The 14,491-nt window shown below is 37.1% G+C and overlaps 1 protein-coding gene and 1 pseudogene across 1 annotated transcript; one reads left to right on the forward strand and one right to left on the reverse strand.

Annotated features, from left to right (window-relative positions):
• LOC126758881 (kelch-like protein 17) overlaps nt 1-14,491 on the reverse strand; it is a 47,820-nt pseudogene that overhangs the window by 18,390 nt on the left and 14,939 nt on the right.
• On the forward strand, nt 2,455-3,393 carry LOC126751153 (uncharacterized). The gene is made up of 3 exons (XM_050461171.1): nt 2,455-2,795; nt 2,866-3,013; nt 3,095-3,393. Exons 1-3 carry the CDS (start codon nt 2,643-2,645, stop codon nt 3,220-3,222), a joined length of 429 nt encoding a protein of 142 aa, XP_050317128.1. The 5' UTR covers nt 2,455-2,642; the 3' UTR covers nt 3,223-3,393.

Consider the following 14,491-nt stretch of genomic DNA (forward strand, 5'->3'; position numbering starts at 1 on the left):
GGCAAAAAGACTTTGATACTAACGTTTTTGAAAGCGTCTGGAGTGCGGCAAAGGCATCAGGCGAAGATGCCGCCCACTTAGTATCCGCTGTGCAAAAGGAGCTAGTTGCAGCATGCGATGCAACTATGCGCAGGACGAGACACAATATAAATAGGAAGCCGGTGTACTGGTGGAACGACGAAATCGCCAGGCTGAGGAAGCTCTGTCACTCAGCTAGACGCCGCCTACAGCGTAACCAGGGAGGTGATAACGAAATCAGACTCAGAGAATCATTTAAATATCAAAAAAGCTCCTGAAGTCAGCCATTATCCGTAGTAAGAGATCCTGTTTCGAAAAGCTCTGTGAAGAAGCGAACATAGACCCCTGGGGAACGGCATACAAAATTTGTATGTCGAAGTTTAAAAATAAGTCTCAGCAACCTAAGAACGCATCCTTTATGAAAAATGTTGTCGAAGCGTTATTCCCAACACATGCCTCAATTTCCTATATTAAACGAAACGAAGCTACGGAGCCACCCCTATTAGTCACAGAAGACGAATTATTGGCTATTGCGAAAAAATCAAAAACTCTAAAGCGCCCGGAATAGATGGTATACCAAATAGAGCCCTTAAAGAAGCCATAACTCTAAGGCCCAGCCTATTTGTTAATATGTACAATGCGTGTATATTAGAAGAGGTGTTCCCTGATCCGTGGAAAATACAGCGTCTGGTTCTACTCCCAAAGCCAAAAAAGCCACCAGAAGAACCTTCATCTTATCGACCTCTTTGCATGCTCGACACAATTGGGAAAGTGTACGAAAGCATTGTAAGAAACCGCTTGGAGTTAAAAATCAAAAAAGCCGGCGGATTATCAGAGAGACAATACGGCTTTATTAAAAAGAAGTCCACTATTGACGCATTAAGAGAAGTAGTTGATACTGCAAAATGTGCAATAAGTGGAAAAAGATGGAAAGGTGGCAGGAAAAAATACTGCGCGCTAATAACCCTGGATGTGAAGAATGCGTTCAACTCCGCAAAATGGGCAAATATAATAAAAGCTCTACACGATATAGATGCTCCTCATTATCTGATAAATATTATAATGAGTTATTTCCAAAATAGGATATTGCTATACGAGACGGACGAGGGCACTCAGAGCTACACTATCTCCAGTGGAGTACCGCAAGGCTCGGTTTTAGGCCCGTTGTTATGGAACCTAATGTACGACGGGGTGTTAAGAATACCGCAACCAAAAATGTGAAAACAATCGCTTATGCGGATGACCTCGTAGTGGTAGCTGTAGCTAAACATCTGGATGACCTCCGGATCAAATGCAATGACAGCATAAATGGTCTGCGCCGATGGTTTACTACTAAGAGTCTAGAGCTGGCTGAGCAGAAAACAGAAGTCCTGCTCATAAGCTCAAGGAAAATTGAGGAGAAAATATCGCTGACCATAGGAGAATGTGAGATTACTTCACAGCCGCAGTTGAAGTATCTTGGGGTAATAGTGGACTCAAGACTCAAGTTCAAAGAACACTTAGAAAATGCGACAAGTAAAGCTAATAAAATATTTAATGCGTTATCTAGAATGATGGCAAATAAAGGCTGTGTGCGTTCCAGCCGACGATGTTTAATAGCTAAGGCAATAAGTTCAGTGATCCTGTATGCGGCTCCAATATGGATACAGGCGCTAGAAACAAAATCATATGCTAGACCAATTAACACAGTGCATAGGCTTTCAGCAATACGAGTGATAAGTGCTTTCCGAACCATTTCAAATGACGCTGCTGAGGTATTAGCCAGTATGGCACCGATTGACATCCAGGGAGACGAATTCGCACGAATATATAACTTATCAGAGACATCTATCACAGCCAAAAGAGAAGAGAGAGAATAAAAAGCATTGCAATGTGGCAGCAGCGGTGGCAAACTTCATGCAAAGGACGGTGGACCTACCGACTGATTCCGGACATACACTCGTGGATAGGTAGGCAACATGGAGACCTGGATTTCCACCTTACCCAAATACTCAGTGGGCATGGTTGCTTCAGAAGCTATCTATTCAAATATCGTCATGACTTTAGTCAATACTGTCCGACGTGTACAGAGTGTATAGAAGACTCTGAACACGTGTTCTTTCATTGCCCTCGGTTTTCTAGTATAAGGGAAAAGCTGAAAACCACCACTGGAGGTAGTATCACGGTGGAAAATTTGACAGCACTTATGTGCGAGTCCTCTGTAAAGTGGAATGCTGTCATGAAGTAATACTTTGTCTAGTGGTCCCGTGGGAGAGACATGAGGTGGGAGTAGGTTAGGTTTAGCGGATTAAAGTCCCGCACTCCGGCTTTCGATGCTTCCTCCTACTATAAAAAAAAAAAAAAAAAAAAAAAAAACGGTCTACCCTTGTACCGTAGTAGTAGGATGCAATTGGTAAATTCAATGGTAAATTCTTTTAGTAATAGTAAATTTGAATTTGTATGTTCGTCTATGATTCGATAATCTGTACTCTGGAGCATTTAAATTTATTGTTTTAGAATCCAACCAAGGCGTGTTTGAAGTTGTTTGCTGCAGCCACTGCAACACGTTTGAAAAGCAGTTACAGGATATTGGCAAAAAATTAGACGACCTGCAATTGATAGTCGAAGCACAGAATACTGCTATAATGGATGCAATAGCGGTCCAAAAGGTGGCGACTGAGCAATTGATTCGCCAAGAATCAAAAAATGCACCCATCACAAAATATTTCCCAATAAGTGACGTCCCAGAAATGCATCAGTTGGAGGAAAAAATTACCCCTACTAACAGAGATGTATATGTAAGTTAATTTGATATATAGATTTATATCATAGCTCAGTTTACAAATATTATTTAAACATATTTTATAGGAATCTGCGATGTCTGCTATTTTATGCAACAATCTCAGAAATATAAGGCTGCTGTTAAATAAGGACGTCATAGCGTCAATAAACGTGGATGGTTCACATGGAAAGATAAGCTTAAAATCTTTCCCAAATTTTTATGCTTCATTGACTGGTAAGATAAATATTCCATACCATTGTTTTACACATATGTATGTTTTTATTTCAAGTTAAATTAAATCTTCTTTTCATTTAGGAGCCATTGCCAAATTACCATTTAAGGGATTGTCGCCGGAGGACGCGCTGCGCAAAGCCATTGCTTTCGAAAAAGCTAAATGCTTTAAGAAAGCTTATCGACAAAAAAAGAAGAATTCTGCATCTTAAACTACTACCCCTCCAATTGTTTTTTTTTTTTTTAATATAAAACTGCAATAGTACAAAGTTGTAATATTTCAGACTTTAAATTCTGACTTCTTATTTCTGGACTGAATTTTTCTTTTTTAATTTTTATTATAAAATTATTTAAAAAATGTGATTTATAAAACTCGTAAAGAAACCAGAACGAATATTTATTTTAAAATTTTCGCAGCTAAAAACTCACAAGAAATATGCTCCTAAAAGTTTGTAGCCCATTTTATTTCGTTTTTTTTTTCTTAAAGAATAAATTTTGTTCACGCGTTATATGAAAGCAAGAAATCAACGCGAACTTTTTGAGTGGAGTACAAAACTGCGTAAACGATTTTTTTTAAGATACATTTTTTTAAATTTTGATGATAATTTCTTTCATGAGTTTTGCAAAAATTTTGATTTGTCAGATTTATGTTAGAGAAGCTGTATTTAAAGTGTTTAAAGTCAATTAAATAAAAATACATATTTTAAAACGAAGGCTTCGGATAAAATTTATCTTGATTGTTAAAGGGATTTTAGAGGTTTTATAACGACTGGTCTCATTCTGCTACCATTGCGACCTACAAAGCGACTAGTCCCTTTTTGTACCCATTTGGGTATAAATGGGTACAATTAGTCTCTTCATAGGACATGCTCGAACAAAAGGGAACAGTTCAGTCCATACAAAGAGATGTAAAGTGGGATTAGTCGCATGTTCCTTTGCGACTAATCCCGGACACATCCCGGACTAGTCGCATTTTTTGCAGGGTTACCTCTGGTGGGGGAAATAATCTGACCTTCATTGAGTGAGAAATATTTCATTCTGATTTTATTGCAAATATTGTACACCTTATATACTATTTTAAGTCTTACTCATCTAGTTAAATATTATTTGTACGGCACACCACATGGGGTTGTTTTCAACTATACAATGCAATACATGTGTGTGTGTGTGTGCTGTCATACAAGATCTTGAGATTTTTGATGAAGAATACGGATACAATAACCACCATAAGGGTTGTTTTTCTGTATTGTATTCTTATTACATATTTTTTCTTTTATTTTGCTGCATTGCATGTAAATGCATTATGTATGTATGTATGTATTAATATATAAATAGATATTTATAATTAGTTTAATTTCGGCTTTGCATATACTAAGCATGTTCAATGATATTTGAACATATTGCCGAGGAAAGAAATGATTATTAGTGATTATTACACATTTCTTAACTTATCTTATTTAAGAAAATAAACATGTTCAATTTTGAACATTCTGCCAGACAACAAAAGTGACAGCAGCTTGTAGTCGTCGCCTGGTTTTCAATCGATAGTAAATGAAGATTTCTGCTAGCACGCCGATTATAAAGAGTAACAATGCGTACTGAATGTCCATGTTCATTTTTGAACAACACTACATATAATAATTTTCCTATTTCTAGCCAATCTTATGCCGAATATGTCAGTCAGTGTATGAGTTAAATATAGTATATGTATATGTAAAATTGCTTGGATTCCGATCCTCTGGTTGACGCTTTAGACCTTAAGGTATTTCTCTGGTTTTGACTCGTGCAAGTTGGAAGAGTATAAAATGTTGCACCCAAACTTAGCGCTTTCTTACTTGTTGGTATATAATTTTAATTTTAGGAATAATTTTCATAACTTCTGCAATATTAAAACACAAAAAATCTCGCAAAATTCCCAAACCAAAAAAATATATAAATTAAATCAAAATAATAGTAAATTGGGGACGATTCACACATCACCTTTATCGTAATTGTAAATAAAAATGTATCTTTGCACTTTATAATTATCCAGTCTCATAAATAAAAATGTGTATGTAAGTTTTTTGCTTATTTAAGAATTTTATATGCCTTTCTGAATGAAACAATCCATTACAAAATTGGTGGCTTTCACAAGAAGACATAGTAAAAATAATTGTAAACAGAAAAGAACGATTAACATTCTGCCGAAATATGCTGATGCACTTCAGCTTCATCATGAACTAGCTTTATGTAAATAAGAATTAAATGTATAAATACTAGTTAGTTGAAGATATATATTTGATTTGAATCTGGCAAACCAATAAAAGACCACGCATGTTCTCATTTATCTGCGCGTTCGCGGATGTAAAAATGTGTTAATTTACAAGTTCTGTCGCAAAAGAAACAGGACTGTTAAAAAAACAACAAAAAAAAAATTTTTTAAAAGTTATGTTTTTTTATTCAAAGTAGTTTCCTTGTGCTTCGATACAGCGTTTAGCCCGTCAATTAGCATTTCAAATGAGTGTTTTAGGTCATTTTTCGGAATGCTCTTGAGAATATCGGTCGTCGCCTTTTGGATAGCTGAAATGTTCAGAAACCAGTGTCATTTCAAGCGCAAATGAAGTTTTTCAAATAGGTAAAAATCACAGGGTGCCAGATCAGATGAGTAGGATGAGTGATTAATGGTTAATATGGAGTTTTTTGTCAAAAAATCAGTGACAAGCGTCGACCGATGACACGGCGCATTATCGTGCAACAGGTGCCAGGACCCTGCCTCACGGTATTGTGGTCGAGCACGACGAATGCGTGACAAAAGACGCTTCATAACATCAAGGTAAAACACAGCATTAATCGTTGGCCAGGTGGGACGAACTCTCGGTGTACAATACCCTCGGAATCGTAAAAACAAATCAGCATTGTCTTTAATTTTGACTTCTGAAGACGACCGATCATGTGTAGAAGTTCACGCAAGTGAGGAAAGTTCTCTGATCGCCATTCACTTGGGAGTGGCCAGAAACGATTCTTTTACACATAGCTCAAGCAGCTCACTACCTCCGGTCTTTGACCAAGTATCCTCTGGGTAGCCTAAGAACATCCGTTCGAAGGCGAGCTAATGTGAGAAGGCGAAACATCCCCTGCATAGGGTTGTGCGCTGGGTTTGGGGCCCGCCACGTAAAAAAAACACCCCCAATGAAAAGGAAAACACAGCCTCGGATGAGAGACCCCCTTTTGATGACGACCATGGCAAACGAAAAAAGGACACCTGGAATGTCCGGACCCTTAATTGGGAAGGGCTGCCCGGCTGGTTGATGTCCTCGTTAGAGTGAAGGCTGACATCACCACCGTTCAAGGAATGCGATGGACGGGACAAGGACTGGGACGAGTAGCTTCTTTGTAAAATATGGTCGGACGAAAGCATGCCCAACGATTGGAATTTAAGTGTGCTATGCTCAATCCATAAAAAAGGGCGACATCACAATCTGCGCCAACTCCTCAACATCGCATATAAGGTTCCATCGAGCGTATTGTGTGAAAGATTAAAGCCCACCGTCAACAAACTGATTGGACCTTATCAGTGTGGCTTCAGACCTGGAAAATCAACAACCGACCAGATATTCACCATGCGCCAAATCTTGGATAAGACTCGTGAAAAGAAGAATCTACACACACCACCTCTTCGTCGATTTCAAAGCTGCTTTCGACAGCACGAAAAGGAGCTGCCTTTATGCCGCGATGTCTGAATTTGGTATCCCCGCAAAACTAATACGGCTGTGTAAACTGACGTTGAGCAACACCAAAAGCTCCGTCAGGATCGGGAAGGACCTCTTCGAGCCGTTCGATACCAAACGAGGTTTCAGACTAGGCGACTCCCTTTCGTGCGACTTCTGCAATCTACTCTTGGAGAAAATAATTCGACCTGCAGAACTTAATAGAGAAGGTACCATCTTTTATAAGAGTGTACAGCTGCTGGCGTTTGCCGATGATATTGATATCATCGGCCTTAACACCCGCGCCGTTAGTTCTGCTTTCTCCAGACTAGACAAGGAAGCAAAACAAATGGGTCCGGCAGTGAACGAGGGCAAGACGAAATATCTCCTGTCATCAAACAAACAGTCGTCGCACTCGCGACAGTCATAACTTCGAGACCGTAGATAATTTCGTCCATCTTGGAACCAGCGTAAACACCACCAATAATGTCAGCCTAGAAATCCAACGCAGGATTGCTCTTGCCAACAGGTGCTCCTTCGGACTGAGTAGGAAATTGAAAAGTAAAGTCCTCTCTCGACGAACAAAACCAAACTCTATAAGTCACTCATAATTCCCGTCCTGCTATATGGTGCAGAGGCTTGGGCGATGACAGCAACCGATGGGTCGACGTTACGAGTTTTCGAGAGAAAAATTCTGCGAAAGATTTATGGTCCTTTGCGCATTGGCCACGGCGAATATCGCATTCGATGGAACGATGAGCTGTACGAGATGTACGACGACATCGACATAGTTCAGCGAATTAAAAGACAACGGCTACGCTGGCTAGGTCATGTTGTCCGAATGGACGAAAACACTCCAGCTCTGAAAGTATTCGACGCAGTACCCGACGGGGGAAGCAGAGGAAGAGGAAGACCTCCACTCCGTTGGAAGGACCAAGTGGAGAAGGACCTGACTTCGCTTGGAATATCCAATTGGCGCCACGTAGCGAAAAGAAGAAACGACAGGCAGCGCGCCTTAACTCGGCTATAATCGTGTAAGCGGTGTCTACGCCAATTAAGAAGAAGAAGAAGACGACCGACTTCTGATCGTCACAGAGGGCCTCACAATCTTCTTGGAATCGCTCAAACCACTCATGCACATTACTACGGGATAGGCACTGATCACCATAAACTTTTTTCATCATTTGAAATGTTTCAGTAAACGTTTTCCCAAGCTTAAAACAAAATTTAATATTTGCTCTTTGCATTTTACCGACCGATGACCAAAAGCTGCTGTCACTTTTTGATCGATAACATCGATTGTAGTTATCCAATTGTCTTAAAATTTTGACGAAATGTCAACAAGAGATCACACTTTTTATTTCATATACCCACCAACAGGTGCCGCCACCAGAAACAGTTATATTTAAAAAGTTCTGTTTTTCCTTGTCAGGATACTAATTGAGTAATATTTTATTACAACATTTCTGCTGCTTGAATTGCGTATAGAGTTGAATGTATGAATATTAATAAGTGTATCAATCATACTAATGAACTGATGAACAAAATTGAGTAGCTAGTTGCATTAAAGTTTAGAAATGTTCGTTAAGCAAACCACAACAAATACAAAAAATTTTGTTACTGTAACGACTAGTCATTGCAGTTTTCGAACCTTAGTAACGCGGCTCGTAACCTTCATGGCTTTTCAAACAGGATACGCCGTTACATGTCCTCTGATGACTTATTGCTTGGCTTTATTTGCTTTGTTAGACTGCTTCAGTGCAATGGTTTGAATATGTCAGTCAGATGATTGATGGGGAGGAAATTTTTTCATGGTAAATAAATTACTTTTTTTTGCGAATTTATTTCTTAAATATGGACTGAGTATTTTTATTGGAACGTTTTGTACATTATTGTGCATACTTTTCACATTTTAGGCCAATTTTGTCCCTTTTTTAGTTTATAAGTTTTAGACGCATTTTTCTAAAAACTACTTTTTCAAAGTCCGTGTTTATTGTCATTTCAAAACTGCTTGACCGAATAATTTCAAACTTCGTACGCATTTTTACATATAAAATACCTCCACCCCATTGTTTAGTAAATTTATATTTACATTAAGAGTGTTTTCAACTCACAAAATACCGGGATTTTTTAATGGCAAATAGCAATTTTCACTTTAAATGGCCGCCAAAAATTTTTAAATGAAAAAAAAAATATTATCAGAGAACGATGGGGACAAATTTTACTAATTCTTTTTTGAATTTTAAGTTTTAGGTGATAACATTAAACTACGTTTAGGAACTGTTACCACACACTCACCATAAGAAATGAATTTGCAAATATATTATTTTATTTGGACGTTGATGTTATCTTTCCAAGCAGTATAAAAACCGCATGAATTAAAAAAATCCAATTATATCACTTTAAAATCCGTTTCAGTTCTCTCAAATGATAAATTAAACTATTATATTTTGCATGTTACAAGGTATAAAAACCGCGAAACTCAATTGAACAAAATCCACAGCAAATTAATTTATTATATTTTGCGCAGGATTATTTATGTCAATAGTGCTCGTCGCATTGCTTCAATTCCTTTTACTAGCTGCGATTATATTTGCGTTCACTGGTTCATTTTGTGTGCTTTTATTGGACAAAATGACATCTTAACCAGTCCAGCATTTCCGAAAATAAGTATACAAATTGAAATCAAGTATCCGTATGCAATTAAAATCATTATTTTATTAAAGTGAGTAAAAGCAAATTTAAGTGAAATGGACTTATAATTAAATTTCCATAAATGTGCTCTTGATAGAAGAAGTTGTAAGTGGGAAATAATTTGCTTCATTTAAGTTAAACATAATTGATGAGTGATTCCATCATTCGGCGTGAATGTACTCGTATATATGTAGCTTATGAAACTAATAATTTCGTTATTATGTAGGTTCAACTTCCACATATGTAGGAAGTTCAAAGATAATTATGTTAGTAGATACTTTAACAAAATGAAAAATATTGAAAATGTATAAATGAAAATAACTAAATTGTGTGTTCAACTTCTTTTCACATTTGCATAAATTCATTTTATATTAAGTTAGCTAATTTTAACTACTGCAGTAAACATGGAGATATGGATATAAAAGTGCTATATTATCCAAATTAACATTGCAAAAAGCTTTTAATTAAATGAGGTGAACTAATTAAAATTGTTTACATGATCGTTAATATGTATGCAACAAATTAACATTTATAAGCTCATTAAATGGCTGGATTATTAATTGTATAATTCAAATGAGCTTTCATGAATATTAAATTTTACTCTGAGTTCATTCTTGAGAAGAGGAATAACATTTTTTTTAATATTTAAGCCGCAAAAACCTTTTCATTTGATTTAATCGCTACGATCTCTAATACAATTGCGTTTAAAGTAATGTTTTTTCTAAACATTTATTATTCTTAGCTTCTGGATTTTTAACCTTATTACTATTGTTACATTATATACCATCTCATCAAACTAATAAAAAAAACAACCTTCTACATTTTGTAATACATATTTATTAGAGTCTTTAAAATACTTAGGTTACTGAGCCAATATAAGCGATATCAACGATCCAATTTGATTGACACTTGTTATACGCGTTGTTCTCTAAATAACATTTTCCGAATTTACAGTAGTAATAATTTAAAAACAAATGATCCGATAATCGTGAAATTTTTATCTGCTTGTTCCGTATATAATTCTGATCAAAAATTGAATTTAGGCAGGCTAAAAACAAGGAAAATTCTGACTAAAGCTCTAATTTTTTTGAAAGCTACTACTTTGTAAATTTTTAAAAAATTTAATTTTTAGGTTTCATGCTCAAGGAATCACTACCCAATTACGCCCATTGTTATACCTCGAAACTAATATTACATCATTCTATTGTCTCCTCTCTGAACTACCCCGTGTGTGATGAATTTCATCAGTGTATGTGGTTTTATATTTTCAACATCTGAAAGTCATCCATCGAAGGATGGAGCTATGTGTAGAAGTTCACAAGTGAGGACAGTTCTCTGAGCGCTATTCACTTGAGAGTGGCAAGATACGATTACTTTACATGGCTCAAGCAGCTCACGACATCCGGTCTTTGACCAAGCAGCGTCTGGGTAGCCCAAAAACATCCATTTGAAGGCGAGAAATGAGAGAAGGCGAAACATCCCCTACATAGGGTTGAGCACTGGGTTTGGGACACGCCACATAAAACAACACTACCAATGAAAAGAAGATGAAACCCAATTCAAACGTATTAAAAATTACGATTTGAGGACATGCAGGCGAGTAGGTCCTTGTAGCAATTACTACAGTGACATGCCAGCCCGGTGGATGAACGTCTAGCCACAATCCGCATCACAGCGAAGTTCTTCAACATTTCGCTGATTTGCGCCCACGCCCCGACGGAAGAAAAAAACGATGTGAACAAATATGCCTTCTATGAGCACTTGGAGGGCACCTATGAAAGCTTCTCCTGCCACGATATCAAACTCGTGCTTGGAGATGTTAACATCAGGGTGGACTAGGAAGGTATTAGAAAAATTTATCAAGCTACCCGGCTATCTCCGGATCGAAAAGCCACCAATCAGATCGATTATGTTGTGATGGATCGAAGATATGTCTCCAGTGTTTTAGACATGCGTATGCTCTAAGATCTTAACATTTACTCGGACCACTAACTTGTGCAGCAAAGATACGCACCCGCCTCTTTACAGCAAAAAAAGCACGTTAGCAAACATAAGGAAGGTCGAATGCAATCGTAACAGAAGAAGAAACGACTGGCGCGCTGTTATTAACTCAGCTTTCCTTTTGAATTTTATTAGTTGGCATTTGCGGCCCTATAGCAAGACCTACTGTGATATCCGCTTGTAAGATACTGCAGGGCTCTGGTAGACGTAAGGCGATTTTGGTATCTAATTTTGCTAAAATGACACCAACACTCACTCGATTATCTAGTTTGGATCCATCCGTATAAATTCTAATCTCTGCGTTTCTGTCCACCTAGCCCCTTTTCCTTTCTTTTCTGGTAGAGAAGTCAATATTGGGGACCGAAATTAGTTTCGATTTTAAAGGATTTCCAAAATCTGTGGTAGTGGGTAGAAATCGGAAGTTACTAAGTATCATGGAATGCCCCTATTGCAGGCGAGCCAGTAAAGTACGTAGCTTGCCGTATCTCCGATTGTTAGCTTGGTACGATTTAATAAAATCAGCATGACTGCATACTGTGTTTCCCCGTAAGCAATACCAGCTTTGTCTTGCTAGCATTTAAGTTAGGCCGGACGATACGGCCCAACGGGTTCATGTCATTTAATGTTGTTTGCATAAGGTTAGCGAGGTCATTCGGGAATTTACCACCAACCGAAACTGCCACATCGTTATCGTGCGCTACTACAAGTAACCCTTTCTTCACGAGATCTACCAACAGATTCATTGTTAAGCTGCAGAGAAGCGGAGATAACATACCTACTTGAGGTGAAGTTGTTTCTGACTTTAATGTGTGTAATTGTGTGTACTTTTATTAGTCTTTCCAACGTTTTTAAGAATAATGAGAATAGACTAATTGGTCTGAAGTCCTTTATGAGCTTTTGCTCACCTTTGATATATATATTAATTTGACTTTCCTCGATAACGAAGGAATATAGTTTAACTGCAGCGCCCTTCAGAATGGTGACTTGCCAGTCTATTATGTAGTTAATGTAATTTAGCCGGGAATGTTCGAAACTGTCTGTCGCCCAATGTACTTTACTATCTGACGCTATATCTCCAGGAATGAAATCTATCTCGATTTCACTGTCTTTTATATGCTAAAGCATATGGCTTTCAGAGCCACCTTGGAATTGGGTATCGATTAGTAGGCCTAAAAATTCTTCACCGGATACAGCCTACTGATATGGTATATTGATTACTATAGCTTTGATACATGAAAAAATTTATTTTTTATTAGCCATTATACATGTTAACAGAATTTGAATTATGGCTCGTTTCGTCTCCACGAAAGATTCCTCTGCGGGGTCCTCTGGAATGATAAATCGTAACTGAACAACAATAACTATAAATTATTCAAAATTAATTAAATTTTCAATGCAATTAAAAAATTGTCAATGATAACACAATAACACAAATTTTGAACATAATTCTGCTTTAAGAAAATTAAATATTAAATACCGCGCTAAAGCGTTACATAAAACAAGGCGTGCTAAAGTGAAGTTTAATGTAAACACATTTTTTTGAAACACCACTCGCCTGCTGCGTGAAGGTACCTACATTTGTATACATATGTTACTACTTTTTTACGTTAAAATATTGACTTCAGTAGCGACACATTATACACGCCTTGCTTCTCTTAATTACAGCGTTTGCTCAAAGCTGTGGGGCATATAAGCCTGTGAACTCTTATAACAACATTAATTACACTCTAATCTCCAACAATTCTGAACTCTAAATTATTTTTACATTATGATATGCAGATAAACTTAATGTGAATAAATAATAGCATCATACAACAGAGCTGTGTATGCTTACACGTCTGTTGCGCAACCGCAATAACTTCACTTGCTGATTAACTGTAAGTATGACCTTATAGATCTTAACCATAATTTTATCAGCACCCCAAGCTGTTGCAATTGCGCTGCAAAGAGTAAAAAAAGCAGCTGTAGAGATATATGTATGTATGTTTCCGCTTGTAACATCTAGGCGTGATCATATACACCTGTTGTCTGTTGAAAAAATTATGACTTTTATTTGCTTTAGTTTCAGTTTGCCGCAACAAAACCGAATTGCAAATCCATTTACAGAAATGATAACAATTTCGTTTTTACGCCATATTTTTCCATACAATTATTTTACATTGTATGATTTTGCAATTGAATTGCGCACTACTACTTTCAATTTAGTTAACTTAACAACAATGATTTTAATATCTGAAAATATTTATTTGTTTTAACTTTTACACCACAAACATATCCAATTTTCCTTAAACTGAATAAAACAAGAAAATACTTTAACTTCGGCAGCACTTCATATGATACCCTTCACAAAGACAAAAAATTCCTTACAAGAACTTTTACCAGTCAATTTGTATGGGAGCTTTATGCCATACTGGTCCGGTATGAGCAGCTCATGGCGAGGAAAGGACTCGTTGATAATTAATATGTATGTTTTTATACAGAGACTCTAACATTTCCCTTTGGGTGCTAGAAACTCAACATAACCAGTTAAGGTGTAAAAAATCATTATCTCTATTCCATTTAATTAATTTAGTAGATCATAATTAATTATCATTAAATCCCAACGGTGCATTTATTTTTACACGTTGTATGTCTGTCAGACAGTCTGGTTTATGTCATATTTATGCCTAGCAATTTTCGCTAATGTATTTGCAATTTTGCGTTTTCATTATACTCTTTCGCAACAATGTTGCTAACGAGAGTATTAAAGTTTTGTTCACATAACGGTTGTTTGTAAGTCCTAAAACTAAAAGAGTCAGATATAGGGTTATATATACCAAAGTGATCAGGGCGACGAGTAGAGTCGAAATCCGGATGTCTGTCTGTCCGTCCGTCCGTCCGTCTGTCCGTCCGTCCGTGCAAGCTGTAACTTGAGTAAAAATTGAGATATCATGATGAAACTTGGTACACGTATTCCTTGGCTCCATAAGAAGGTTAAGTTCGAAGATGGGCAAAATCGGCCCACTGCCACGTCCACAAAATGGCGGAAACCGAAAACCTATAAAGTGTCATAACTAAGCCATAAATAAAGATATTAAAGTGAAATTTGGCACAAAGGATC

The sequence above is a fragment of the Bactrocera neohumeralis genome, chromosome 2 (genome assembly GCF_024586455.1).
Source record: "Bactrocera neohumeralis isolate Rockhampton chromosome 2, APGP_CSIRO_Bneo_wtdbg2-racon-allhic-juicebox.fasta_v2, whole genome shotgun sequence".
NCBI classification, from domain to species: domain Eukaryota; kingdom Metazoa; phylum Arthropoda; class Insecta; order Diptera; family Tephritidae; genus Bactrocera; species Bactrocera neohumeralis.